At 40.6% G+C, this 27,015-nt stretch overlaps 2 protein-coding genes across 2 annotated transcripts in view; both read right to left on the bottom strand.

Moving 5' to 3' along the window:
• Positions 1–4,741: 4,741 nt before the first annotated feature.
• On the bottom strand, positions 4,742–12,829 carry LOC129864220 (B-cell receptor CD22-like). The gene is made up of 15 exons (XM_055936920.1): positions 12,620–12,829; positions 11,990–12,334; positions 11,589–11,807; positions 11,076–11,429; positions 10,734–10,964; positions 10,288–10,503; positions 9,812–10,144; positions 9,486–9,698; positions 9,067–9,333; positions 8,568–8,831; positions 8,196–8,459; positions 7,901–7,991; positions 7,745–7,799; positions 7,426–7,661; positions 4,742–6,336 (listed from the first exon to the last, which is right to left on the bottom strand). Exons 1-15 carry the CDS (start codon positions 12,672–12,674, stop codon positions 6,273–6,275), a joined length of 3,207 nt encoding a protein of 1,068 aa, XP_055792895.1. The 5' UTR covers positions 12,675–12,829; the 3' UTR covers positions 4,742–6,272.
• An 8,193-nt stretch (positions 12,830–21,022) lies between these two features.
• LOC129863318 (uncharacterized) overlaps positions 21,023–27,015 on the bottom strand; it is an 87,045-nt gene continuing 81,052 nt past the window's right edge. The window contains exons 38-42 of the mRNA XM_055935208.1: positions 26,694–26,957; positions 26,383–26,473; positions 26,242–26,296; positions 25,912–26,146; positions 21,023–24,829 (exon numbers count right to left, since the gene is read on the bottom strand). Coding sequence (XP_055791183.1) covers positions 24,771–24,829; positions 25,912–26,146; positions 26,242–26,296; positions 26,383–26,473; positions 26,694–26,957 — 704 coding nt within the window. The 3' untranslated portion in view covers positions 21,023–24,770. The remainder of the gene's footprint in view (positions 24,830–25,911; positions 26,147–26,241; positions 26,297–26,382; positions 26,474–26,693; positions 26,958–27,015) is intronic.

Below are 27,015 nucleotides of genomic sequence, written 5' to 3'. Positions count from 1 at the left end.
TCTTTATGGGTTGTGTGTCAGAAGTTAACGGTTCTCTGTGGGTTGTGTGTCAGAAGTTAATGGTTCTCTGTAGGTTGTGTGTCAGAAGTTAATGTTCTCTGTGGGTTGTGTGTCAGAAGTTAACGGTTTTCTGTGGGTTGTGTGTCAGAAGTTAACGGTTGTCTGTGGGTTGTGTGTCAGAAGTTAACGGTTCTCTGTGGGTTGTGTGTCAGAAATTAACGGTTCTCTGTGGGTTGTGTGTCAGAAGTTAACGGTTCTCTGTGGGTTGTGTGTCAGAAGTTAACGGTTGTCTGTGGGTTGTGTGTCAGAAGTTAACGGTTCTCTGTGGGTTGTGTGTCAGAAGTTAACGGTTCTCTGTGGGTTGTGTGTCAGAAGTTAATGGTTCTCTGTGGGAAGACAGATAGCTTTGGAATGTGTTGGCTGGAAGGGAGTAGAGCAACGGTTGAGATGGGGGAGACAGATGGACATCTGTGGACTAGGGGAAGGAGGGGTTGAGGTCAGGAGGTGAGGTCAGTTCCCCTTAAGGGAGTAATCAGGGTTTAGTATCTGGTTACCTTCTTTCTGTTGAACCATAAGATGTAAGGATTGGAGAGAGAAGGAGGAGTGTCCTAAAGTGGGATGTATAAAACTGATGGTGATAAATGGTTTGCTGTCTGATTACAGCTGTACAGAACCTTTGGGAAGAATTCAACTTGGTTAAGCTTCTCTAGTGTCCGTGAGTCAATATCAACCTAACAGTTACTGTATGTACAGTACAAGAGGTGGGATTTTAAAAGCTACTTTGAAGATACTGTTATAACAAGGTGAAAACAATGACAATGAAGTTTCATCTGAACAGTTTATTAAACACAATCCACACTTAACAGTTTCCAGTATTTCTATAAAAGCGATGAGAGACGTTACATCAGGACACTGAGGCAAAGTATTACCATAACTTTGTCATAAAACCAATAATATATGTATATGTGTAATGCCGAGGTGTAGTGGATGAACGGGAGTCAAACGCAGGAGACAGAGAGTTCAGAGTAGCGTTCAAAATTTAATTACCCACACGGGTGCAAACACGACGCTACTCAAAAAACAAATGCTTCACCCCAAACAGAGTGAGAACCACAGACAATACCAACCAACACGATACCCAGACACAACAAGAATGTACAGAGTGTACACACAACAATCCCGCACACCCAGCAGGCCGGGCTGCTGGGTAATAAAGCCCCACAAATCACCCTAACCACAAACAGGTGCACCTACTCAACAAAAAGGGAGGGGGAGGAAAAGTCAGTAGCAGCTAGTAGGCCGGTGACGACGACCGCCGAGCGCCACCCGAACAGGAAGGGGAGCCACCTTCTGTGGGAGTCGTTACAATATGAACATACCAAGTAAACATATTATGTATCATCTAACAGTACTGTATACTGTAATAGAATAGAAACAGTACTGTATAATGTAATAGAATAGTACTGTATACTGTAATAGAATAGTACAATACTGTCATAGAATAGTACTGTATAATGTAATAGAATGGTACTGTATACTGTAATAGAATAGAAACAGTGCTGTGTACTGTAGAATAGTACAGTGCTGTATAATGTAATAGAATATAAACAGAATATAAGAAATGTATTGTTCCTGAGAGGAAACATCAAGAAGTAATTAAAACATATTTATAATGTTCTTTGCCTTCATATAAAATATAACAAGTTTAATTTTATAAAAAATATTAAATATATGCATTCTGCAGCGATACGCCATCCTATCTGGTTTGTGCTTAGTGGGACTATCATTTGTTTTTCAACAGGACAATGACCCAACACACCTCCAGGCTGTGTAAGGGCTATTTGAACAAGAAGGAGAGTGATGGAGTGCTGCATCAGATGACCTGGCCTCCACAATCACCCCGACCTCAACCCAATTGAGATGGTTTGGGATGAGTTGGAACATAGAGTGAAGGAAAAGCAACCAACGAGTGCTCAGCATTTGTGGGAACTCCTTCAAGATTGTTGAAAAAGCATTCCAGGTGAAGCTGGTTGAGAGAATGCCAAGAGTGCTCAAAGCTGTCGTCAAGGCAAAGGGTGTCTACTTTGAAGAATCTCAAATATAAAATATATTTTTACACTTTTCTGGTTACTACATGGTTCTATATGTGTTATTTCATAGTTTTGATGCCTTCACTATTATTCTACAATGTAGAAAATAGTAAAAATAAAGAAAAACCCTTGAATGAGTAGGTGTGTCAAAAGTTTTGACTGGTACTGTATATACAGTGCATTCAGAAAGTATTCAGACCCCTAGGCTTTTTCCACATTTTGTTATGTTACAGCCTTATTCTAAAATGAATGAAATTGTTTTTTCCCTCATCAATCCACACACTATACCCCATAATGACAAAGCAAAAACTGAAATATCACATTTATACAAGTATTCAGACCCTTTACTCAGTACTTTGTTGAAGCACTATGGTAGTGTTTACAGCCTTGAGTCTTCTAGGGTATGATGACACAAGCTTGGCACCTGTATTTGGAGAGTTTCTCCTGTTCTTCTCTGCAGATCCTCTCAATCTCTGTGAGGTTGGTTGGGGAGCGTCGCTGCACAGCTATTTTCAGGTCTCTCCAAAGATGTACGACCAGGTTCAAGTCCAGAGCAGCTCGGCCACTCAAGAACATTCAGAGATTTGTCCCGAAGCCACTCCTGCGTTGTCTTAGCTGTGTGCTTAGGCTCGTTGTCCTGTTGGAAGGTGAACCATCTCGCCAGCCAGGACCTGAGCGCTCTGGAGCAGGTTTTCATCAAGAATCTCTCTGTAATTTGCTCCGTTCATCTTCCCCTCGATCCTAACTAGTCTCCGAGTCTCTGCTGCTGAAAAACACCGCAACAGCATGATACTGCCACCACCATGCTTCACCGTAGGGATGGTGCCAGGTTTCCTCCAGACGTGACGCTTGGCATTCAAGCCAAAAAGTTGAATCTTGGTTTCATCAGACCTGAGAATCTTGTTTCTCATGGTCAGAGTCCTTTGGGTGCTTTTTGGCAAACTCCAAGTACGCTCTCATGTGCCTTTTACTGAGGAGTGGCTTCCATCTGGAAACTCTACCATAACGCCCTGGTTGGTGGAGTGCTGCAGAGATGGTTGTCCTTCTGGAAGGTTCTTCCATATCCACAGAGGAACTCTGGAGCTCTGTCAGAGTGACCATCGGGTTCTTCAGCACCTCCCTGACCAAAGCCCTTCTCCTCCGATTGCTCAGTTTGGCCGGGCGGACAGTCTTGGTTGTTCCAAACTTATTCCATTTAAAAATTAGGGAAGCCCCTGTGTTGTTTGGTACCCTTCTCCAGATCTGTGCCTCGACACAATCCTGTCTCGAAGCTCTACATATAATTCCTTCGACCTCATGGCTTGGTTTTTGCTCTGACATGCACTGTCAACTGTGGGACCTTATAGACAGGTGTGGGCCTTTCCAAATCATGTCCAATCAATTGAATTTACCATAGGTGGACTCCAATCAAGTTGTAGAAACATCTCAAGGATGATGAATGGAAACATGATGCACCTGATCTCAATTTCAAATCTCATAGCAAAGGGGCTGAATACTTATGTAAATTAGGTATTTCTGTTTTTTATATTTAATACATTTGCAAAACGTTCTAAAAACCTGTTTTGATTTGTTATTGTGATGCATTATGTGTAGATTAATTAAGATTTGTTATTTAATCCATTTTAGAACACGGCTGTAACGTAACAAAATGTGGAAAAAGTCAAGGGGTCTAAAGACTTTTCTGAATGCACTGTATATTATGTGTATCATTGTACAGTACTGTATAACATCATAGAACAGTACAGTACTGTATAATGTAATAGAATTGTACAGTACTGTATAATGTAATAGAATAGTACAGGACTGTATAATGTGATAGAATAGTACAGGACTGTATAACGTAATAGAATAGTACAGGACTGTATACTGTAATAGAATAGTACAGGACTGTATAATGTAATAGAATAGTACAGGACTGTATACTGTAATAGAATAGTACAGGACTGTAGAATGTAATAGAATAGTACAGGACTGTATACTGTAATAGAATAGTACAGGACTGTAGAATGTAATAGAATAGTACAGTACTGTAGAATGTAATATAATAGTACAATACTGTAGAATGTAATAGAATAGTACAATACTGTATAACGTAATAGAATAGTACAGGACTGTATACTGTAATAGAATAGTACAGGACTGTATAACGTAATAGAATAGTACAGGACTGTATAATGTAATAGAATAGTACAGGACTGTAGAATGTAATAGAATAGTACAGGACTGTATACTGTAATAGAATAGTACAGGACTGTATAATGTAATATAACAGTACAGTACTGTATAATGTAATAGAATAGTACAGGACTGTATAACGTAGTAGAATAGTACAGGACTGTATACTGTAATAGAATAGTACAGGACTGTATAATGTAATAGAATAGTACAGGACTGTAGAATGTAATAGAATAGTACAATACTGTAGAATGTAATAGAATAGTACAGGACTGTATAACGTAATAGAATAGTACAGGACTGTATAACGTAATAGAATAGTACAGGACTGTAGAATGTAATATAATAGAAACAGAATAGAATATTTTTTTTTATTGTTATTAGCCTTCATATATAATCTCATAAATTTGATTATAAGTGTATATATTTTTTTAATGAAAAATGTAAATAAGAATAATATATATATATATATACACACACACACTACCATTCAAAAGTTTGGGGTCACTTAGAAATGTCCTTGTTTTTGAAAGAAAAGCACATTTTTTTGTCCATTAAAATAATATCAAATTGATCAGAAATACAGTGTAGACATTGTTAATGTTGTAAATGACTATTGTAGCTGGAAACAACAGATTTTTTATGGAATATCTAAATGGGCGTACAGAGGCCCATTATCAGCAACCAACACTCCTGTGTTCCAGTGGCAAGTTGTGTTAGCTAATCCAAGTTTACCATTTTATAAAGCGAATTGGTCATTAGAAAACCCTTTTGCAATTATGTTAGCACAGCTAAAAACTGTTGTCCTGATTAAAGAAGCAATAAAACTGGCCTTAGACTAGTTGAGTATCTGGAGCATCAGCATTTGTGGGTTTGATTACAGGCTCAAAATGGCAAGAAACAAATAACTTTCTTCTGAAACTCGTCAGTCTATTCTTGTTCTGAGAAATTAAGGCTATTCCATGCGAGAAATTGCCAAGAAACTGAAGATCTCGTACAACGCTGTGTACAACTCCCTTCACAGAACAGTGCAAACTGGCCCTAACCAGAATAGAAAGAGGAGTGGGAAGCCCCGGTGCACAACTGAGCAAGATGACAAGTACAGCATTGTTTATAAGACAAAACTGACCCTAGATCAGCACTCCAACTAAGTGTGAATACAGTAGTCCTGTGTCTCAGTTGGTAGAGCATGGTGCTGACCCTAGATCAGCTCTCCAACTAAGTGTGAATACAGTAGTCCTGTGTGTTGGTAGAGCATGGTACTGACCCTAGATCAGCACTCCAACTAAGTGTGAATACAGTAGTCCTGTATGTTGGTAGAGCCTGGTGTATGGGTTCAATTCCCAATGGGGCCACCGGCATGAAAGATGGATCCACGCAGAATAAGTCACTTTGGATAAAAGTGTTTCTAAATGGCATATCTTGATATAATATTATAACACTTAGTATGACTATACAGGTCCAGATATACAGGGTTTCTGTCAAACTTGTTGTGTTCAGGTCTTCTTTGTTCTGGGTTTGTTGTGTTCAGGTCTTCTTGGTTCTGGGTTTGTAATGTTCAGGTCTTCTTGGTTCTGGGTTTGTAATGTTCAGGTCTTCCTGGTTCTGGGTTTGTAATGTTCAGTTCTTCCTTGTTCTGGGTTTGTAATGTTCAGGTCTTCTTGGTTCTGGGTTTGTAATGTTCAGGTCTTCCTGGTTCTGAGTTTGTTGTGATCAGGTCTTCTTGGTTCTGGGTTTGTTGTGTTCAGGTCTTCTTGGTTCTGGGTTTGTTGTGTTCAGGTCTTCTTTGTTCTGGGTTTGTTGTGTTCAGGTCTTCTTGGTTCTGGGTTTGTAATGTTCAGGTCTTCCTGGTTCTGGGTTTGTAATGTTCAGGTCTTCCTGGTTCTGGGTTTGTAATGTTCAGGTCTTCTTGGTTCTGGGCTTGTAATGTTCAGGTCTTCCTGGTTCTGGGTTTGTAATGTTCAGGTCTTCCTGGTTCGGGGTTTGTAATGTTCAGGTCTTCCTGGTTCAGGATTTGTTCACTGTACTGTAGAGAACAGAGGAGTCCTCAGCTGCTTGTGCTGCCGTGGGTCTGAAGAGAGAGAAACAGAAATGAAACAGAATCTGCATCCCAAAAAAACCTTCTTAGACTCTTTATAGTGCATTACTTTGACCAAGGCCAATAAGGTTCTGGTGAAAAGTAGTGAACTAAATAAGGAATTCAATTTGGGTTCAATTTGGAACACAAAACAGTTCCTCAAAACCACCACTATCTCATTATAGACAGGAATTGTCTTGAGATTTTAATTGCTGTGTTTGTAGTTTAAGGAAGTGCCGTCACTAGTGGCCACTCGGGGTCAACTATTTTGCTTATTAATGACATCATGGTCTTCTCGTCCAATAAGCAGCAGCATATGAATGAGCTGTAATCAAGAATATAGCTTGTTTACAACCTAATCTAATAAAATATATATGTAAATGGAATGTTATAGGAGGGTCAGATTTTCTTTGTGAATTCACTTGTTTTTGAGAAACTATCCCCAACCATCTATTCACTTCCTCATCCTCGTTGTTCAGTAAGTGGCTCCAAAAACACCCAAAACATCCTTTAAGAAACTAAAAAGCTCTAAGTAGTCTATAGTGATGCAGGTCTTTACATGTTGTACACATGAAGTTGTGTCATTCTGAACTTAATCCACAACGTTATGTTCCATGTTGTTGAGACTTGAACGATGCTTCTCGTCCGTTCTAGCAGCATGATACACTGAGAATGGAACAGTTGGACGGGGAAACAGAACGAGTCACACAATGGAATATAACGTTGTGGATAAAGTTTGGAATGACACTTTCATGTGTACAACTGTTACATCTAAAGTCCTGCATCACTATACTGAGAGCTTTCTGTTTCTAAAAGACGTATTTGGGTGTTTTTGGAGCATTTGTTCATCTTTTTTCAGAGCCTCTACTGCACAACGAGGATGAGGAAGTTAATTACTGGTTGGGGAAAGTTTCTCTAAAACAAGTGAAGTCACAATGAAAGGTGTCTGGACCTTTCTATAACATGACATTTACATAAAAAATAGAAATTTGGTTGTAAAAAAAACAACTTCTGCTTTAATGTGGTGTATTCACAATGCTCTAGAAATGACTCTATGTTATTTTAATGGCATAATATGTTCACCGGTTGGCAGCACTGGGGCAGTTGAATTTCACAGCATCGTACTGGACATCCTCTTCCTGTTTCTGGGGTGGATGCAGCTGGACGGTGGAGTACAGAGGCACTTCCTGGATTTTGGAGCGAGAGAAGTGGATGCTGGCATAGTGAACATCATCCTGGTCGACGGAGGCTGCTGTCTGTGCTGCAGTAGGGATCATGGTCATACCTGAGACGTTTTCATACACTGGACTAGAGTCTCCCTGATGGAGAGAGAGGACAGACAACACAATGAGTAGAAATGTCCCACAAAGCAATACAAATAATCTGATAATAACAGACTCACCTGTACATTCTCTGATGTCTCTCTTGTGTCAGATGTGGATTTGGAGGCCTTCTTCCTGGTTTGCACATTAATTAATTTATTATTGAACGAATCAATGAACAAAGTAAGTTAATAAAAAAGAGTTGGAGTGAAACAATCGTTTAAAGAATCTCTCACCTGAACCACATGAGTCCAGAGAGACAGAGGATGAGAACCAGAACAACGACTATGATTCCTACAGCTGCAGTCACAACTGATGTTTGTTTCACTAAATTAAAATATGGATGATATGAGTCCTGGCATTTTATAAACTGAACATAAACATAGTTCAGGACATTAATACAACATTTGTTAATTGATCTAATCTCAACGTCTATATAATTATAAAACAAAGTATGATAAGCCAATGCATAACTATTAGTAACAGCTTGAAATGTAATGTTGTATTGAAATATTAAAGATGAAACTTCACCTGGTAAAATGATCATCAGAGCTGTAGAGTTCCTAGATCCTCTTCCATTCCAGGCCTCACAGTGGTAATGTCCATTGTCCTTAGACTTGAACTTACTTATGTTGTAGATCTGTCCAAATCCATTTAGAAAAGTCTTATTTTGAAAGTACCAGGTGTATTTGTCCACAGGTGGGTTGGCATCACTGCTGCAGGTCAGAGTCACTGAACTGCCCTCCACTATTTCACCAGAGGGACTGACTGACACGGAGGTGTTCTTTGGACCATCTGGTGGACAATATGTAACAACATTGTTATGAATAGTGTTTTACTTGTGATTGAAATATGAATTTAAATGTGATCCTCTGATTAAAAGATGAGGTTATGTGAACTAACACTGAACGTCCACAGACACAGAAGAAGAGTTGAGACGTCCATATTTATTCTCAGCCTCACAGTAATATTCTCCACTGTCCTCAGAGCTGATGGTCGTGAAATTGTATATCTTTTCAGATCCTGTCAGTGAAGCTCCATTCTTCTTGTACCAGGTGTATTTGTTCACAGGTGGGTTGGCATCACTGCTGCAGGTCAGAGTCACTGAACTGCCCTCCACTATTTCACCAGAGGGGCTGACTGACACTGAGGTGTTCCTTGGGCCATCTAGTAAAGGAGAATTTGCCAGACCGATAGGACAGTAGCATATTTACGACAGTAGTATATTTACAAATGACATGTGTCAAAAGTAAATGATCTGTTAAGTCAGATAACTATCTAAAACTCTGACACAAAACGTTAACAAATACACATTTGGAGATGTTATGCTTAAGGACTACTTAATTTAATTATAATTGTTTTGCTACTTTAGCATTCAAACACTGAGCTGTACTTTACTCACACTTCACATCCATGTTTATGGTCCTAGACCTGTCTGTCCCCATCTCATTCTGGGACTCACAGTAGTACTCTCCACTGTCAGATGACTGGATTTGATTGATGACATGCTGTGGTCCTGTCATACTCTGATATTCACCTCCATTCTTCTTGTACCACCAGGTGTAACTCTGGACAGGTGGGTTGGCATCACTGCTGCAGGTCAGAGTCACTGAACTGCCCTCCACTATTCCACCAGAGGGACTTACTGACACTGTGGTCTTTGGTTTATCTGATGTAAAATACCAAACATTATGTCAAAGTAATATTACTAATGAGTAAAACAATGATTTTGTCTAAAATGATTGATAAAGTAAAACATCTCTTTTGCCTGAATACATGATACTTGCTAAGTAGAATACTGTACTATTGTACTGTACTCACACACTGCAGGAGAGCTGGGGTCCTCATGGCCTTTTACAGCACAGTAGTAGCTGTCTACAGCATTAGGGAGGACTGAATAGAGGGAAGTATTCTCAGTTACAACCTGTCCATTCTTGTACCAAATGTAGGTGGGGTTACCAGTCAGAGTACAGGTGGTGCTACAGGTCAGTGTCTTCTGTCCCTCTGCAGCAGGAGTCACCTTCACCTGCAGACCTGAAACAATATGTATAAAACCACATACATCTCTGTGTTAACAGGATGGTTCATATATTTTCTCCTGTAATTCAATATGATATACAGTTGTATCATACAGTGTAGTGTATTACCTGTGACAGACAGAGTTGTTCCTGGGAAACTATGACCCCATTCAAAGTAGTTTGTTTTAAAAGTGAAGCGATACTCAGCTGAGTCCTCCTCTCTCAGATCTGTGATTCTCAGGGTGAAGGGACCTTCGTATGTTCCAGTGTACTCCACACGACCTGCATACCCTGGGTCTGTGGTTAGGTCTTTAGGGGTCGACCTATCACTTCTAAACCAGAATGTTGATGTGGTGGAATAATAACCAACATAAGTACAGGATATGTCCACTGTTGACCCCTTCAAGACACACATTCTCCTCTTGGTGTAAGTCACTCTGCTGCATCTCTGACCCTGAACACCTGAAACACAGTGACATAACGAGAGGTCAACTGGATTATATTCTCAGTTATTTCTAGAAATACTAAAAGTTCTCAAGTTCTCATAGTGAAACCAACACACACAGGTTAAACAGTATAACAATTTGAATTAAATAAACACTCACACACTGCAGGAGAGCGGAGATCCTCATGGCCTTGTACAGCACAGGAGTAACTGTCTGCAGCATTAGAGTAGACTGAATAGGGGGAAGTGTTGTCAGTTACTATCTGTCCGTTCTTGTACCAGATGTAGGTGGGGTTACCAGTCAGAACACAGGTGGTGCTACAGGTCAGTGTCTTATACGCTGAGTTCTGTTTAGGAGTCACCTTCACCTGAAAACCTGAATTAAAGGGGAGAAAAAACAGAGTACATCGTTTAGAATTAATGATTCATTTCCTGACTCTTCAACACTGTATAATGTGCTGTGCAGTGTTACCTGTGGCAGAGTACATACATCTATGACATTGTCTGTAATTTCTATGTAATGATGAATATTGAAGTATTACCCTTCTCATTGACCTTAAATGATTGATACTTCCTAAGTAGAACCCTAGTTTCATTCATACTCACAAACTACAGGAGAGTGGAGGTCCTCATGACCTTCAACAGCACAGGAGTAAATGTTCACAGAAGAATCCCAGACCACCAGCAAATTACTAGAGTGTTGTTGGGAAACAGGTTCATGTAGACGTTGTCCGTTCTTGTACCAGATGTAGGTGGGGTTGTCAGTCAGAGTACAGGTGGTGCTACAGGTCAGTGTCTTCTGTCCCTCTGCAGCAGGAGTCACCTTCACCTGCAGACCTGAAACAATATGTATAAAACCACATACACCTCTGTGTTAACAGAATGGTTAATTTATTTTCTCCTGTAATTCAATATGATTTACAGTTGTATCATACAGTATAGTATTACCTGTGACAGACAGAGTTGTTCCTGGGAAACTATGACCCCATTCAAAGTTGTTTGTTTTAAAAGTGAAGCGATACTCAGCTGAGTCCTCCTCTCTCAGATCTGTGATTCTCAGGGTGAAGGGACCTCTGTATGTTCCTGTGTACTTCACACGACCTGCATACCCTGGGTCTCTGGTTAGGTCCTCAGGTGTCAACTTATTAGTCCAACTAGCACTCTGTTTAGGTCTAAACCAAAGTGATGATTTGACTGTATTATAACCAACATAAGTACAGGATATGTCCACTGATGACCCCTTCAAGACACACATTCTCCTCTTTGTGTCAGTTACTCTGTTGCAGTACTGATACTGAACACCTGAAACATAATGACAAGAGGGCATGATTTACACAGTAGAATATTGAGCTTCAGTAATCGTGTGATACAGTTTTGTTAGACAACTCTGAAGCTGTTTAGCAGACAGAATAATTATATCTGAAAAGTTATAATAGAATACTGATTTGAATTCATACTCACACACTGCAGGAGAGTGGAGATCCTCATGGCCCTTTACAGCACAAGAGTAGCTGTCCTCATCATTAGGGATGACTGAATAGGTGGAAGTCTTCTCAGATACTATCTTGCCATTCTTGTACCAGGTGTAGGTGGGGTTACCACTCAGAGGACAGCTGGTGGTTCTACAGGTCAGTATCATCCTCTGTGACCGATGTGAAGGAGTCACCTTCACCTGCAGATCTGTAGTAGATAAAAACATTAAAACCCTGAATCACCTGTTCTCTAGTTTAATCACATGATGCAAGACATTCTCAAACTCATTTAATTCTTAAATCTTTCATATATACAAATCCAATTTCTAGACCTAAATGGACAGTAGATATTAATTGAACAGACTAGCAGTATAAAGCATGTAACTGTACCTGTTACAGACAGAGTGACTCCAGGATCTCCATAATATCTCCCTTCAGTCTGATCTGTTATAAATCTGAACTTGTACGTAGCTGAGTCTCTCTCTCTCAGGTCTGTGATTCTCAGGGTACAGTCTTTCTTCTTATCCCCATGATACTCCAGACGACCTGCATACCCTGGGTCCTGTCCTATATCTTCAGGTTCTACACCAGCCTCCATTTTAGTGAACCAGAAGGTTGATGTGACTGTACCACTGGGATATGTGTAAGAGCAGGACAGATCCACTGATGACCCCTTCAAGGTACAGATACTCTGAGTGGTGTACGTCACACTCCAGCCATACTGACCCAGTACCACTGAAACAGTCACAGTGGCACAACACAATGGTATCAGAATGAAGACAAGGTATATTGGCTCATACTGAAGGTAGGGTTTGTCCACACTTTGTTGCCATAGTTCCTGATTTTAGTGTGAATGGAAACCACAGACAAGCATCACTCAGTGAGGTGTGAAAGATAACTATTTAAAGTGAAGTGTAGACTCCTAACAGAACACACCAGCATAACATTATGATTCTTTACCTTTAGAAATGTCTGTAGATTGATAAACAGAACAACTAAAATATAAGAATGAGACCATACCTGCTACAGACCAGAGAAAGACCACCAACACACTTCCTGCTGTTCTCAAGACCATTGTTGCATCTCCCACCCTGCAGTCTTAGAAACATAAACAACAACTCACTCTATAGCTGGTGAATAACTACATACAAACCATCAGGGGCAGCAGGTAGGGCTCTAGTCAAAGTAGTGCACTCTATAGCTGGTGAATAACTACATACATACCATCAGGGGCAGCAGGTAGGGCTCTAGTCAAAGTAGTGCACTCTATAGCTGGTGAATAACTACATACAAACCATCAGGGGTAGCAGGTAGGGCTCTAGTCAAAGTAGTGCACTCTATAGCTGGTGAATAACTACATACATACCATCAGGGGCAGCAGGTAGGGCTCTAGTCAAAGTAGTGCACTCTATAGCTGGTGAATAACTACATACATACCATCAGGGGCAGCAGGTAGGGCTCTAGTCAAAGTAGTGCACTCTATAGCTGGTGAATAACTACATACATACCATCAGGGGCAGCAGGTAGGGCTCTAGTCAAAGTAGTGCACTCTATAGCTGGTGAATAACTACATACATACCATCAGGGGCAGCAGGTAGGGCTCTAGTCAAAGTAGTGCACTCTATAGCTGGTGAATAACTACATACATACCATCAGGGGCAGCAGGTAGGGCTCTAGTCAAAGTAGTGCACTCTATAGCTGGTGAATAACTACATACAAACCATCAGGGGCAGTAGGTAGGGCTCTAGTCAAAGTAGTGCACTCTATAGCTGGTGAATAACTACATACAAACCATCAGGGGCAGCAGGTAGGGCTCTAGTCAAAGTAGTGCACTCTATAGCTGGTGAATAACTACATACGTACCATCAGGGGCAGCAGGTAGGGCTCTAGTCAAAGTAGTGCACTCTATAGCTAGTGAATAACTACATACATACCATCAGGGGCAGCAGGTAGGGCTCTAGTCAAAGTAGTGCACTCTATAGCTAGTGAATAACTACATACACACCATCAGGGGCAGCAGGTAGGGCTCTAGTCAAAGTAGTGCACTCTATAGCTGGTGAATAACTACATACATACCATCAGGGGCAGCAGGTAGGGCTCTAGTCAAAGTAGTGCACTCTATAGCTGGTGAATAACTACATACAAACCATCAGGGGCAGCAGGTAGGGCTCTAGTCAAAGTAGTGCACTCTATAGCTGGTGAATAACTACATACATACCATCAGGGGCAGCAGGTAGGGCTCTAGTCAAAGTAGTGCACTCTATAGCTGGTGAATAACTACATACATACCATCAGGGGCAGCAGGTAGGGCTCTATTCAAAGTAGTGCACTCTATAGCTAGTGAATAACTACATACATACCATCAGGGGTAGCAGGTAGGGCTCTAGTCAAAGTAGTGCACTCTATAGGGAATATGGTGTCATTTGGGATGCAGATATAACAACACATCATCATCACAGCCTTGAGTTGATGGTGTGTAAATAACATCATAATGGTTTGGTAATATGGAGTGTCAGTGGTATCTGCAGGTAGCCTAGTGTTTAAGAACGTTGGGCCAGTAGCTGAAAAATTACTTGTTCAAATCCCCAACCTGACAAGGTGGAAAAATCTGCCATTTTGAGCAAGGCAGTTACCACCAGCTTGATTGATAACTCCTATACCCAAGCTGTGAGGATAAACAACAAGTCACACATACCTATTATATCATCATTATATGATAGTGTCTGTATTCACAAAGTATCTCAGAGTAGGATCTAGGATTAGTTTTCCCATTTAGATCATAAGTATATGGACCAGGAGGACCTGATCCTAGATCAGCACTCCAAGTCTGAGACCCTTGAGTACATGACTTGTGGCTAAAAACTAAAAAACATATTTCAAGATATCAAGAGTACTTACAGACTGAAGGGGAGAGGTCTTGTACAGTGAGTCAACTGACTGGTAGTGAGTGGAAACTTCTAGTAAGTGTGTGTTCTGTGGTTGATACATATTTAAAGTAGTTAAGACACAAGTAGCTGATGCAGAACTGTCCTTTCCTTCCTCTTTAAGTCATTAACATGCATGACTACCTGTACAGCACATCAGAATAGTCTTTACTGTAGCCTACGATGTGGAATGTTTATAATATATTAGAATGTGTTTACTATAGCCTACTATTTGGAATGTTTATAATATATTAGAATGTGTTTACTATAGCCTACTATTTGGAATGTTTATAATATATTAGAATGTGTTTACTATAGTCTACTATTTAGAATGTTTATAATATATTAGAATGTGTTTACTATAGTCTACTATTTGGAATGTTTATAATATATTAGAATGTGTTGCCTTGCCCCTTTCAGTTCTACATGGAACAGGTCAAAGTTCTATATATATTTATTATTATTTATCTAAGCCTTATTTTACCAGGTAAGTTGACTGAGAACACATTCTCATTTACAGCAACAACCTGGGGAATATTAAAAAGGGGGATGAATGAACCAATTCAAATCTGGGGATGATTAGGTGGAATGAGGGCCAGATTGTGAATTTTAGCAGTGGACACCAGGGTTAACACCCCTACTCTTACAATAAGTGCCATGGGATCTGTAGTGACCACAGAGAGTCAGGACACCCGTTTAACATCCCATCCAAAAAGACAGCACCCTACACAGGGCAATGTTGCCAATCACTACCATGGGGCATTGGGATGTATATATTTTTAAACCAGAGGAAAGAGTGCCTCCTTCTGGCTCTCCAACACCACTTCCAGTAGCTTCTGGTCTCCCATCCAGGGACTGACCAGGTGAACACTGCTTAGCTTCAGAAGCAAGCTAGCAGTGGGATGCAGGGTGGTATGCTGCTAACAGTTGGCTGGTTCCATGGACTTGTAAGTAAGCATTTCATGGTAGGGTCTACACTTTCCATTACATTTTCATTCTATTCTACAAACCCATTCAATTTACACTCCTCATCAGCTGCATCAAAGTGGTACTGAAGGTTCCAGTGTTCTAGACTAGAGCTCCACCTACTGGCATCTCAAAATTACTGCACCATCCTAATAATAATGTCCTCAATAATATTGGACTAATAAAACACAAAAAACTGACATTACATCAGATAGAATGGTGAAACACAACACTGTCTACTTGACAAAGTCCCATTTAATCACACAAACACACGTTTGTAGTAGTACAACATGCCACTGTCATTCTGTTACCAAAGGCGGAAATCCCAGGGGGGACGGGGGGGACACGACCCCCCCATCTTGGGAAAAATATGACTTGTCCCCCCCAATATATCACTGTAAACATAACTATGTAATTTCAATAATATTAATAATACGCAATGAAAGCACTTGTGCTGATTATAGACACTTAATAGCGCATTTAAATTTCAAAAGATTGCGACCCCCCCCGCCCTTTGCCTCACAATGGTTTGATCCACTGCCAGTTCTTTAGCTGGCAAGGTAATAAAGGGTTCGTATCTACTGTCCGAAAGGGACATGTACGTAACTGACGTGAGGTTCATTCAGTCAATCCATAGCAGGTCCATAGCAATGTTATTTATTTATTTTTATGTTGGCAGGGTTCACACACTAGTTGAATTTGCAGAGCTAGCGCGCAAACTAAAGCAAACATTAACTATCAAGCTAGCTAGTACCTATTCCATTTATGTGGCGTCGTCAAAGATGGAATCTTTGCTATCGTCAGTTTATTCCAAGATCAGCATGCAGCTGTAGTGCTTCGACGTCCCTGTGATAAGGTTAGCAATAAACTGAAGTCCAAACTGAACAGAACAAAACTACACTCTCTTCTACCATTGTCTTAAATATATATAATGGTCTCGTTGCAAAAGATAAATTGTCGCTAGTGAACTTTTTTTATTTTATTTTATTTCACCTTTATTTAACCAGGTAGCAAAGATTATAGCAAACACACAGAAATGGAATTGGTGCTCGCTAGCTTTACAAATTCAGCTATTGTTGGAAGCCAGCCAATATGAAACAAACTATTTAAATTACAACAGGTTGCAGCATGTGTTGTGTAAATGTGTGTGTGTGCAGCTAGGCCAGCCAGCCAGCCAGGTAGAAAAATGGCAGAAAAAAGTAAGAAGACGGACATCAGAGTATTTGTCAGTACACCAAAACGCATAGTAAGAACTCTAGTATCCTAATATCTCAAAGACTAGTTGATAAAATGTTCATAAGAAAGAAGTGAAATGCTAATGGAAATGTTTCACAATGATGTCATTAGGCAGAGCAGGCAACAGATGGCACACAGACAGCAGAGCTGGGGACAGATATGCAGGGACAGATTGGCAGAGACAGGGAGTCTCAGGTAAGTTTGTTGAGTCTTTGTTTGGCAACATTATGAAAGGTTCTCAATTTTTTTGACTTGTAAAATAGGGACATAATTGGAAAATGCCATGGATACCCCCACTCTCAACTTAAACTGGTGACTAAACTAAGATTTGTTTACGGCAATGGTATTGCTGTTGTGATTAATTGTGTAGTTTTGGGAACCGGTAGTTAGGAGTATGGCAAACACCTTATTTATTTTCTAGGAGACAGACTGAGTCAGTTAGGGTGGTGAAAGGGAAAGAGCCAGGGAGAGAGACTTCAGAGGACAGTGTCACAGCCACGGCAGGACCAAGTGTCACCCTTGTTGCCAGCAGCACCAGTATAGGGGACAGTGGCACAGCATTGTCCAGTTACCACAGTGATGGCACAAAACCATATCAGCCACACCCACAATTTATAGAACCGCAAACTCTTGCCAACAGAGTGTTGACGTTTCAAGAGAGATGGTTTCGCGATTTCCCCTGGCTACATTATAACCCATCAATAAAAGGAGTGTTGTGTTTTCACTGTAGCCAAGGGTTTTCAAGCCAGCCATCTTTTGGTCAAAGAGCTGATGCTGCCTTCATTAGTGCAGGATTTAGGAACTGGAGAAAAGGCATTGAAAAATTCACAGCACATCAAAATTGCCAAACCCACCGCCACTTTGTAATTGTAACAGCACACCAGCTAAATCCAATCAGTGTCCAGTTATGTCCAGCGCGTGGGGTAAACAGCAGGATGACGCAAGGCATTGCTTGATGAAAATTGTTAGTTCGGTGCGGCATGTAGTAAGACAGGGACAAGCCTTTAGAGGCCACACGGATGACAGTGGGAATTTATACCAGATTTTGAAACTTAGGGCAGAAGAGGATGATCCCATTTTACTGAAGTGGTTAACAGAGCGTACCACAATGTACACAGGCCCAAAAGCACAGAATGAAATTCTGAACATCATGGCCAATAGTCATTCGAGGCATTGCAGCTGAGATTAGGTCTCTTCCGATTGTACAATTTTCATTAATTGTTGATTGTCACGATCGTGTGGTGGATTGACGGACCAAAACGCAGCTTTAGGAAAATAAGCCATCTCCTTTTTATTTGAAGAAGGCAAACGAAACAAACACACTTATGAACTAAACAAAACAAGAAAACGATCGTGAAGCTAAACAACGATGTGCACACACAGGCTACAAACGTATCACATAGACAACGCTAGACACATGTACTCAACACAAACCCATATACTACACCAACAACCCCTTTACCATAGAAACACCCAAAACCAACAAAACACAAACATTCCCCATGTCACACCCTGACCTAACTAAAATAATAAAGAAAACAAAGAATACTAAGGCCAGGGCGTGACATTGATGGTACTCAAGATGTCTCTGGTGCTGAACAGGAGAATGTCTGTCTGCGTTATGTTGACCATGACCTTGTCCCTCACGAGGAGTTTATTGGGCTATACAGGGTGTCGGAGACAACAGGCGAGGGCATTGCGAAAGTGCCAACTGATGTGTTGTTGAGGAAACCCGCAAACATATGCTCGGTTCTTTTGTTCAGTAGTGTGTATAGCAGTGGTTCTCAACCTTTTTGGGGTACTGGAACCCCTGCATATTTTGAGGCAAGGCAGGCAAGGTTTTGAGCGGTCCTCAGGGACCTCCACCCCCTCTATATTATATGTAAACTTACTGGAAACCTTGTGGTACTGACTACATTCATTACACTTTTTATTTCACGGACCCCTTGCAATTAGTCCATGGAACCCTGTTTGAGAACCCATGGTGTAATTGATAGTTGTTCTTTTGTTTAGTAGTTTTCAGTACACTTACAAATGATTTATTTCATGTTATTTTATTTAAAATGGCATACTTTGTGCGACATACTTGTCCATAGCTGCTGTTTGAAGAGTTGAGACACTGAAGGATATTTTGTTTGATTTATTTGGGTTTTTCATTGAAGTAGTTATTTTGCTTTTAGAACTGTACTTATTTTAAGCTTTTTGTTCTTGCAAAGATATTGTAGACTCAGGCCAGGTGGACATATTTAATGACTATATAAATGTATCAGAAAAAGTCCAATTAAAAGGTCAATTCAATACGGAGACCAACTTTGTGATGGTTCTCAATGGAGATTCTTTTAGATGTGATCACACCATGTTCATTGTATTTATGAAAACTACACCCATACAGTGTACAGTACCATTGTCACCTACTGACCTTTCTTGATATTGCTGGTTGTAAGTACGAATACCTGCATACATACTGGACTGGTAAGGAGCACTGCTATAACTATTATTAGTAGTAGAATTATAATGATTTAAACATTTGAACAAGTTGGGAAAACCCTTCAGTTAACTACTGTACCTATCAATTATCCAGTTGTAGGAATTATGGTTCCTCAATATACATTTAACAACGTATGCTATGTGTTACAGCACTACTTTTGGTGTCCCCCCTCAGGTATTGCTCTTGAGAAAATTTAATGTAATTGTCCCCTCCAAGGTTGATCTCAGATTTTCGCCCCTGTCTGTTACACTGAATGCGTCCCAAATGACACCATAATCCCTCTATAGTGCACTACCTTTGACCAGAGCTCTATGGGCGTGGTATGACTGTGTGTGTTTGCATGCCCTCTCAACTTGACTGGCCTGCAGCCCTGTCAATCACCCTTTGCACCGCTGTTCATCCAATCAATCAGGGTGCTTGGATGCGCTGCAGGACACCGCCTCCCCCCACCTTTAGTTAGTGCACGACATCGTCAGTCTTGAGAATAAGTGTTGTGTTGCTGGCAGACTTTTGACATGCAGTTCCTTACTGAAGTGTGAGTCCAGTGAATATAACCACCCAATAATATATAACATCTTCAAATGGAAACAGCTGTGTCTGCATGTATGTGGTGGTGGTGACCATCAAGTGTAGAGTGACGGGCCTCAACACCATGTTCTGACCAGACAACACTATAGTGGACAGAACCAAAACCAATCAATTAAGTACGTAGCGGGTATCGTCATATCCAGCTAACCGCTCAGACGAGATCCAGCTGTTTATACATGTAAAAACGGTCTGGATGACCTCTACTAATCCCTAGGTAGTGACTCAGGAATGTGTGAAGGACCACAGGGACGTCAGAGCAAAGGGTTGTTATTGTGACCACAACAAGTCCCTCCGGTTCACTTTGGGTTCTTATACAACAGGGTTTCTAGGAGGAAAGAGATACATGGAAATAGAATGAAACCTTCTCTCCAGCTGCTTCTTACCCGTTGTGCTTTTTGTCCCTTCCTGCCTCCCGTCCAGGATGAGAACATCATGCAGTCCATGCATCTGTTCGACAACGTCATTTAGTGACACTTCCTGTGGGTGTGGCCTATCAGAAGGGACGCCCATATTTACCCCCACTGCCCCCGCCCCATGTTCTATCCCCAAAACAGACTCAATGGGGCTGTCAGGGGGGTAAACGATGCCTCTCCATTGGATATCCACTCTCCCACTCTCCCATCCACCCCTAACCCCTCTCTTCCTACCTGGGAAAGTTTGACACTAGTTAGGGGGTCAAGAAACAAATGACATCACATTCTCACTAAACAATGATGTATTTTATTCTCTAACTACTAGTTGGACAAAATGGTGGATATTCATGTAAGGACAAAGGCTTTAAATCAAGAAATAATCTGAACTTGTTAACTGTGAGATGTAATATTATCAATCATGGAACATTCCGGTATGTTCCATCTTTCTGTGTTCCGGAGTGGAACGCCCTCGCTGGTGGAACTACCTTCAACACTCCAAACATCCATGATGTCATACTGTGTCTGCATGATGTGTTTTAAAATGGCAACAAATAATATTTCATGTAACAGGACATTGCTCCGTCTGAAAGTGTCTGTGTTTTTTTTGTACTGATGATGATGATGATGATGATGATATTGAAGGTGAATAAACCACTATTGCTATACAACCCAATGTAAATGTATTATTTGTAGTTACTATATGTACTGTAAAGTACAAGAGGTGAGATGTTGAAAGATTTCCATTTCCTCTCCACTGAAGATACTGTTATAACAAGGTGAAAACAATGACAATGAAGTTTATTGTTAAAAGTATATTAAAAAAAATGTCATAACACAGTTTACAAAAAAAGATTTGATAAAAGCATTAAGAAACGTTGCATCAAGCAGAACTCTTTCCTGGACGTTGAGGCAAAAGTCTCCCAAAGTTTGATGATTGTTTCAGAAACATAACATAAAAAATACATAATTATATAAAATGCATTGGGAAAGTATTCAGACCCCCTGACTTTTTTCCAATGTTGTTACATTACAGCCCTCTTCTAAAACAGATTAAATACAAATGTATTCTCAATCTACCACACTATACACATAATGACAAAACAAATAAAGGCTTTTTAAAAAGGTTTGCTAATTAAAACAGAAATATCTTTAGATAGGTATTCAGACAATTTTCTTTGAGACTCGGAATTGAACTCAGCTGCATCTTGTTTCTATAAATCATCCTTGAGATGTTTCTACAACTTGATTGGAGTCCACCTGTGGTAAATTCAACTGACTGGACATGATTTGGTAAAGCACACACCTATCTATATACGGTCCCACAGTTGACAGTGCATGTCAGAGCAAAAATCATGAGGTCGATGGAATTGTCTCTAGAACTCAGAGACAGGATTGTACTGAGGCACAGATCTGGGGAAGGGTACCAAAACATTTCTGAATTTTTGAAGGTCCAAGAACACAGTGCCCTCCATCATTCTTAAATAGAAGATGTTTGGAACCACCAAGACTCTTCCTAGAGCTGGCCGCCCGGCAAAACTGATCAATCGGGGGAGAAGGTCCATGGTCAGCGAGGTGACCAAGAACCCGATGGTGACTCTGACAGAGCTCCAGAGTTCCTCTATGGAGATGGGAGAACCTTCCAGAAGGACAGCCAACTTTGCAGCACTCCACCAATCAGGCCTTTATGGTAGAGTGGCCAGACGGAAGCCACTCCTCAGTAAATGGCACATGAAAGCTTGCTTGGAGTTTGCCGAAAGGCACCTAAAGACTCTCAGACCATGAGAAACAAGATTATCTGGTCTGATGAAATCAAGATTAAACTCTTTGGCCTGAATGCCAAGCGTCACGTCTGAAGGAAACCTGGCACCATCCCTACGGTGAAGCACGGTGGTGGCAGCATCATGCTGTGGGGATGTTTTTCAGCGGCAGGGACTGCGAGACTAGTCAGGATAGAGGGAAATATGAACAGAGAAAAGTACAGAGAGATCCATGATGAAAACCAGCTCCAGAGGGCTCAGGACCTCAGACTGGGGCGAAGGTTCAACCTTCCAATAGGACAAGGACCCTAAGCACACAGCCAAGACAACGCAGGAGTGGCTTTCGGGAGAAATCTCTGAATGTCCTTGAGTGGCCCAGCCAGAGCTGAGACCTGAAAATATCTGTGCGGCGACACTCCCCATCCAACTTGACCAAGCTTGAGAGGATCTGCAGATAAGAATGGGAGAACTCCCTAAATACAGGTGTGCCAAGCTTGTAGCATCATACCCAAGAAGACTCAAGGCTGTAATCACTGCCAAAGGTGCTTCGACAAAGTACTTATCAACATCTCTAGAGGGGGTGGGACGCTAGCGTACCACTCGGCCAACATCCGGTGAAATTGCAGAGCACCAAACTCAAAAACATAAATACTCATTATAAAAATAAAATTCATGAAACATACAAGTGTTATACATCGCTTTAAAGATAAACTTCTTGTTAATCCAACCACGGTGTGAGATTTCAAAAAGACTGTACGGCGAAGAAAACCATGCGATGATCTGAGAACAGCGCCCAGCAGACAAATCATTACAAACAGTAACCAGCCAAGTAGACGAGTAACACAAGTCAGAAATAGCGATAAAATTAATCACTTACCTTTGATGATCTTCATATGGTTACACTCACAAAACTCCCAGTTACCCAATAAATGTTTGTTTTGTTCGATAATGTCCCTCTTTATGTCCAAAAACCTCAGTTTTGCTGGTGCGTTTTGTTCAGTATTCCATTGGAACAAAGCGCGGTCACAAAAGACAGACGAAAAATCAAAAAAGTATCATAAAGGTTCGTAGAAACATGTCAAACAATGTTTATAATCAATCCTCAAGTTGTTTTTGTCATAAATAATCGATAATATTTCAACCGGACAAAAGCTTCATCAGTAGATAAGGAGAAACAAGAAAGGCACGCTCCCGGTCACGCGCTGGCTTCATGTCTGGAAATGTCCAATGTCCACTCATTGAAAGTGCTGTTTCTCCCTCATTTTTCAGAGTAAAAGCCTGAAACAATGCCTAAAGACTGTCACATGTTGTAAGGCATAGAGATTGTGAACTGCATCATAATTCTTTGTATCTTGGATAGGCTTTCAATGGAAAAACAGACATTTCAAAATAAAGGCACTTCTTGGATGGATTTTCCTCAGGTTTTCGCCTGCCATATCAGTTCTGTTATACTCACAGACATTATTTTAACAGTTTTGGAAACTTTAGAGTGTTTTCTAATTATATGCATATCCTAGCTTCTGGACCTGAGTAGCAGGCTTTGGGCTTTTCATCCAAAATTCAGAATGCTGCAACCTACCCTAGTGAGGTTAAAGAGTCTGAATACTTATGTAAATGTGATATTGCAGTTTTTTGTATTTATACATTTGCAAAATTTTCCCTGCTGGGACTTCCCATACGAAAAATGTATTGAAACACGACTGTAATGACTGTGAATTTGGATAAAAGTGTCTACTAGATGGCATATATTACTATATACTATTATAAACTGAGTAGTTTGGTTCATGGATGTTGATTGGCTGAAACAGAATTTCAGAAGTCTATACTGTATATCAGACAATATACCACGGGTATGACGTAAAAATACTTGTTTACTGTTCTATTTATGTTGTTAACCAGTTTAAAATAAGCCGTGGTACAGTATGTTGGTCATATATTATTTCTATCTTTCCCCATTATTTCTATCTCTACTTTGCACTTTCTTCCACTGCAAACCAACCATTCCAGTGTTTTTTTTACTTGCTATATTGTATTTACTTCGCCACCATGGCCTTTTTTATATTTGTATTTATTATATATATATTTTGTTTGCCTTCACCTCCCTTATCTCACCTCACTTGCTCACATTGTATATAGACTTATTTTTCACTGTATTATTGACTGTATGTTTGTTTTACTCCATGTGTAACCATGTGTTGTTGTATGTGTCGAACTGCTTTGCTTTATCTTGGCTAGGTCGCAATTGTAAATGAGAACGTGTTCTCAATTTGCCTACCTGGTTAAATAAAGGTGAAATAAAATATACCACAAACCCCTGAAGTGCCTTGTTGCCATTATAAACTTAAGCAATAAGGCCCGAGGAGGTGTGGTATATGGCCAATATACTACCGTTAAGGGATGTTCCTATGCACAACGAGGAGTGCTTTGATGCAGCCCTTAGCCGTGGTATATTGGCCACATACCACAAACCCCGAGGTGCCTTATTTTAAACTAGTTACCAATGTACTTAGACCAGTAAATACAAATTTAAATACCCAGGGTATACGGTCTGGTGTACCACGCCTTTCAGCTAATCAGCATTCACGGCTCAAACCACCTGGTTTATAATGGTCAATATTCCACACCTCCACAGGCATTATATCAGTTTAAATATACAGGTCCAGATAAACAAGGTTTTTGTCAAACGTGTTCTGTTCAGGTCTTCTTTCTGGGTTTGTTCTTTTCAGGTCTTCTTCTTTCTGGGTTTGTTGTGTTCAGGTCTTCTTGGTTCTGGGTTTGTTGCGTTCAGGTCTTCCTGGTTCAGGGTTTGTTGACTGTACTGTAGAGAACAGAGGAGTCCTCCTCATCTGCTTGTGCTGCTGAAGAGAGAGAAACAGAAATGAAACAAAGACATCGTCCCAAATGGTGGCACCCTATAGGGCTCTGTCTAAAGTAGTGCACTAAAAAGGGAATAGGGTGCCATTTGGAACAGAAGAACAGTTCCTCAAAACCATCATAACATCACTCCCTCATTATAGACATAGTCATAGTCATAGTAATTGTCTTGAGATGTCAATTTTTGGGTTCATAGTTTGGGTTCATAGTGGTCACTTACATGCTGACCAGACCGGACACGTCGCGTGCGCGAGCGTCGCAAAATACATTTTGAAATCCATGTTATTCAATTACTGCACCCACACTGCTCACGCGCGCCAACGAGCGTCTGCCATGCCAAGGGCTAAAACAGAACTCCTTTCTATTTCTGACGCAGATCACGCTGAAAGTCCTGCCTCTCCCATCTCCTCATTGGTTTATAGAAGCAGGTACCCACGTGCCATCTCCTCATTGGTTATACCAACGTGGGTGATTGAAAGACGAACTGTTTTGCCGGTCGTCGTGGCAATACAATGAAAGTTTAGATGCAGATCACCATATAAGTTCAAAGATGAAAAAGCCTGGAAGGAGGAGAGAGGACTAGAAACGATTCGGTTGGCCGTTTTATGTGTGGATTAATTGTCGGAGTAGAGGACCTTGTGCATTTCAGGTAAAATAACAACTCAATGTTTATATCCCATGACAAATTAGCTAGCAACAGCAAGCTAGCTAAATAGGACAAATTAGATAGCAAGTGCAAGCTAACTAGCTAAATTTCCATACATGTTTAATGCTTTTCGACCTGTCCCCAAATTAATGTCATTGGTTCAGAGTTTGTTTTGATATTTTAACCTGCATGTCGTGATCGTGTTTAGTGTATGGGGACAAAATAAATGTATGCAGGATAGCGCACGATGGCGCACGAGCGCAGCAGGTTTGGGTTCCGTGTAATTGTATTGAGATGTCCATTGTTGGGTTCATAGTTTGGGTTCATAGGTGTCACTAGGGGTCAACTGTTTTGCTTATTGATGACATCTCCTACAATAAACTGCAGCATATGAATGACCTTAATGCAGAATATGCTCACCGGGTGGCAGCACTGGGAGGTTGAAATTCAGAGCAGCGTACTGGACATCCTCATCCTCTTTCTGGGGCTGAGGCACTTGGACGGTGGAGTACAGAGGCACTTCCTGGTTTTTGGAACGAGAGAAGTGGACGCTGGCGTAGTGAACATCATCCTGGTCGTCTGTGGCTGCTGTCTGTGCTGCAGTAGAGGTCATGACCATGCCTGAGATGTTGTCATACACTGGACTAGAGTCTCCCTGATGGAGGGAGAGGACAGACAACATGAGGAGTAGAAATGTTCCACAAAGCATACACGTTAATCACAGTCATCTTCTGATTCCAACATACTCACCTGTCCATCGTCTGCTGTATCTTTTTTGTCAGAGGTGGATTTGGAGGATTTCTTCCTGTTTTGTAAACAAATTAATGAATTAATCAATTAATGAATTATTGAATCTTCTAAAGTGAAATAATAAACAACAAAAAAACTCACCTGAAACACATGAGTCCAGAGAGACAGAGGATGAGAACCAGAACAACCACTATGATTCCTACAGCTGCAGTCAGAACTGAGGTCTGTTTCCCTAAAATAAAATATGGATGATATGAGTACACAGCATGTTCTAATGAACTATAATATTATTATAATAATAAAACAGAATATCAATGTAATACTTGTTAATACTTGGGGATTTTATAAGCAAATCCATAGTTATTAACAAAAGTGTAATATTCCAAAGTATAATTATTAAGATATATTTTGAAAAGTAATTTTGTATTGAGGTATTAAAGATTAAACTTTACCTGCTACAATGATCATCAGAGCTGTAGAGTTCATAGATCCTCTTCCATTCTGGGCCTCACAGTAATATTCTCCTCTGTCCTCAGAGCTGATGTTAGTGATGCTGTAACTCTGTCCTGATGCTTTTGGTGAGGTTACGTTCTTCTTGTACCAGGTGTATTTGTCCACAGGTGGGTTGGCATCACTGCTGCAGGTCAGAGTCACTGAACTGCCCTCCACTATTTCACCAGAGGGACTGACTGACACTGAGGTGTTCTTTGGGCCATCTGGTGGACAATATGTAACACATTGCTAATACATAGTGCTAATACATAGTCCAAGTTC

This window comes from Salvelinus fontinalis, chromosome 10, assembly GCF_029448725.1.
Source record: "Salvelinus fontinalis isolate EN_2023a chromosome 10, ASM2944872v1, whole genome shotgun sequence".
NCBI lineage: Eukaryota > Metazoa > Chordata > Actinopteri > Salmoniformes > Salmonidae > Salvelinus > Salvelinus fontinalis.
The sequence above is the reverse complement of the archived record's forward strand: the minus strand, read 5'-3'. Positions and strand labels throughout refer to the sequence as shown.

Bases quoted from the DNA above. Each gene is read 5' to 3' on its own strand.
- LOC129864220 (XM_055936920.1), bottom strand. From the start codon at position 12,674: ATGGTCTTGAGAACAGCAGGAAGTGTGTTGGTGGTCTTTCTCTGGTCT. The intron at 9,699-9,811 runs GTAATACACTAC...ATATTGTTTCAG, and splicing joins AACAACTCTGTCTGTCACAG to GTCTGCAGGTGAAGGTGACT. The intron at 8,832-9,066 runs GTGAGTAAAGTA...CTCCTTTACTAG, and splicing joins CATAAACATGGATGTGAAGT to ATGGCCCAAGGAACACCTCA.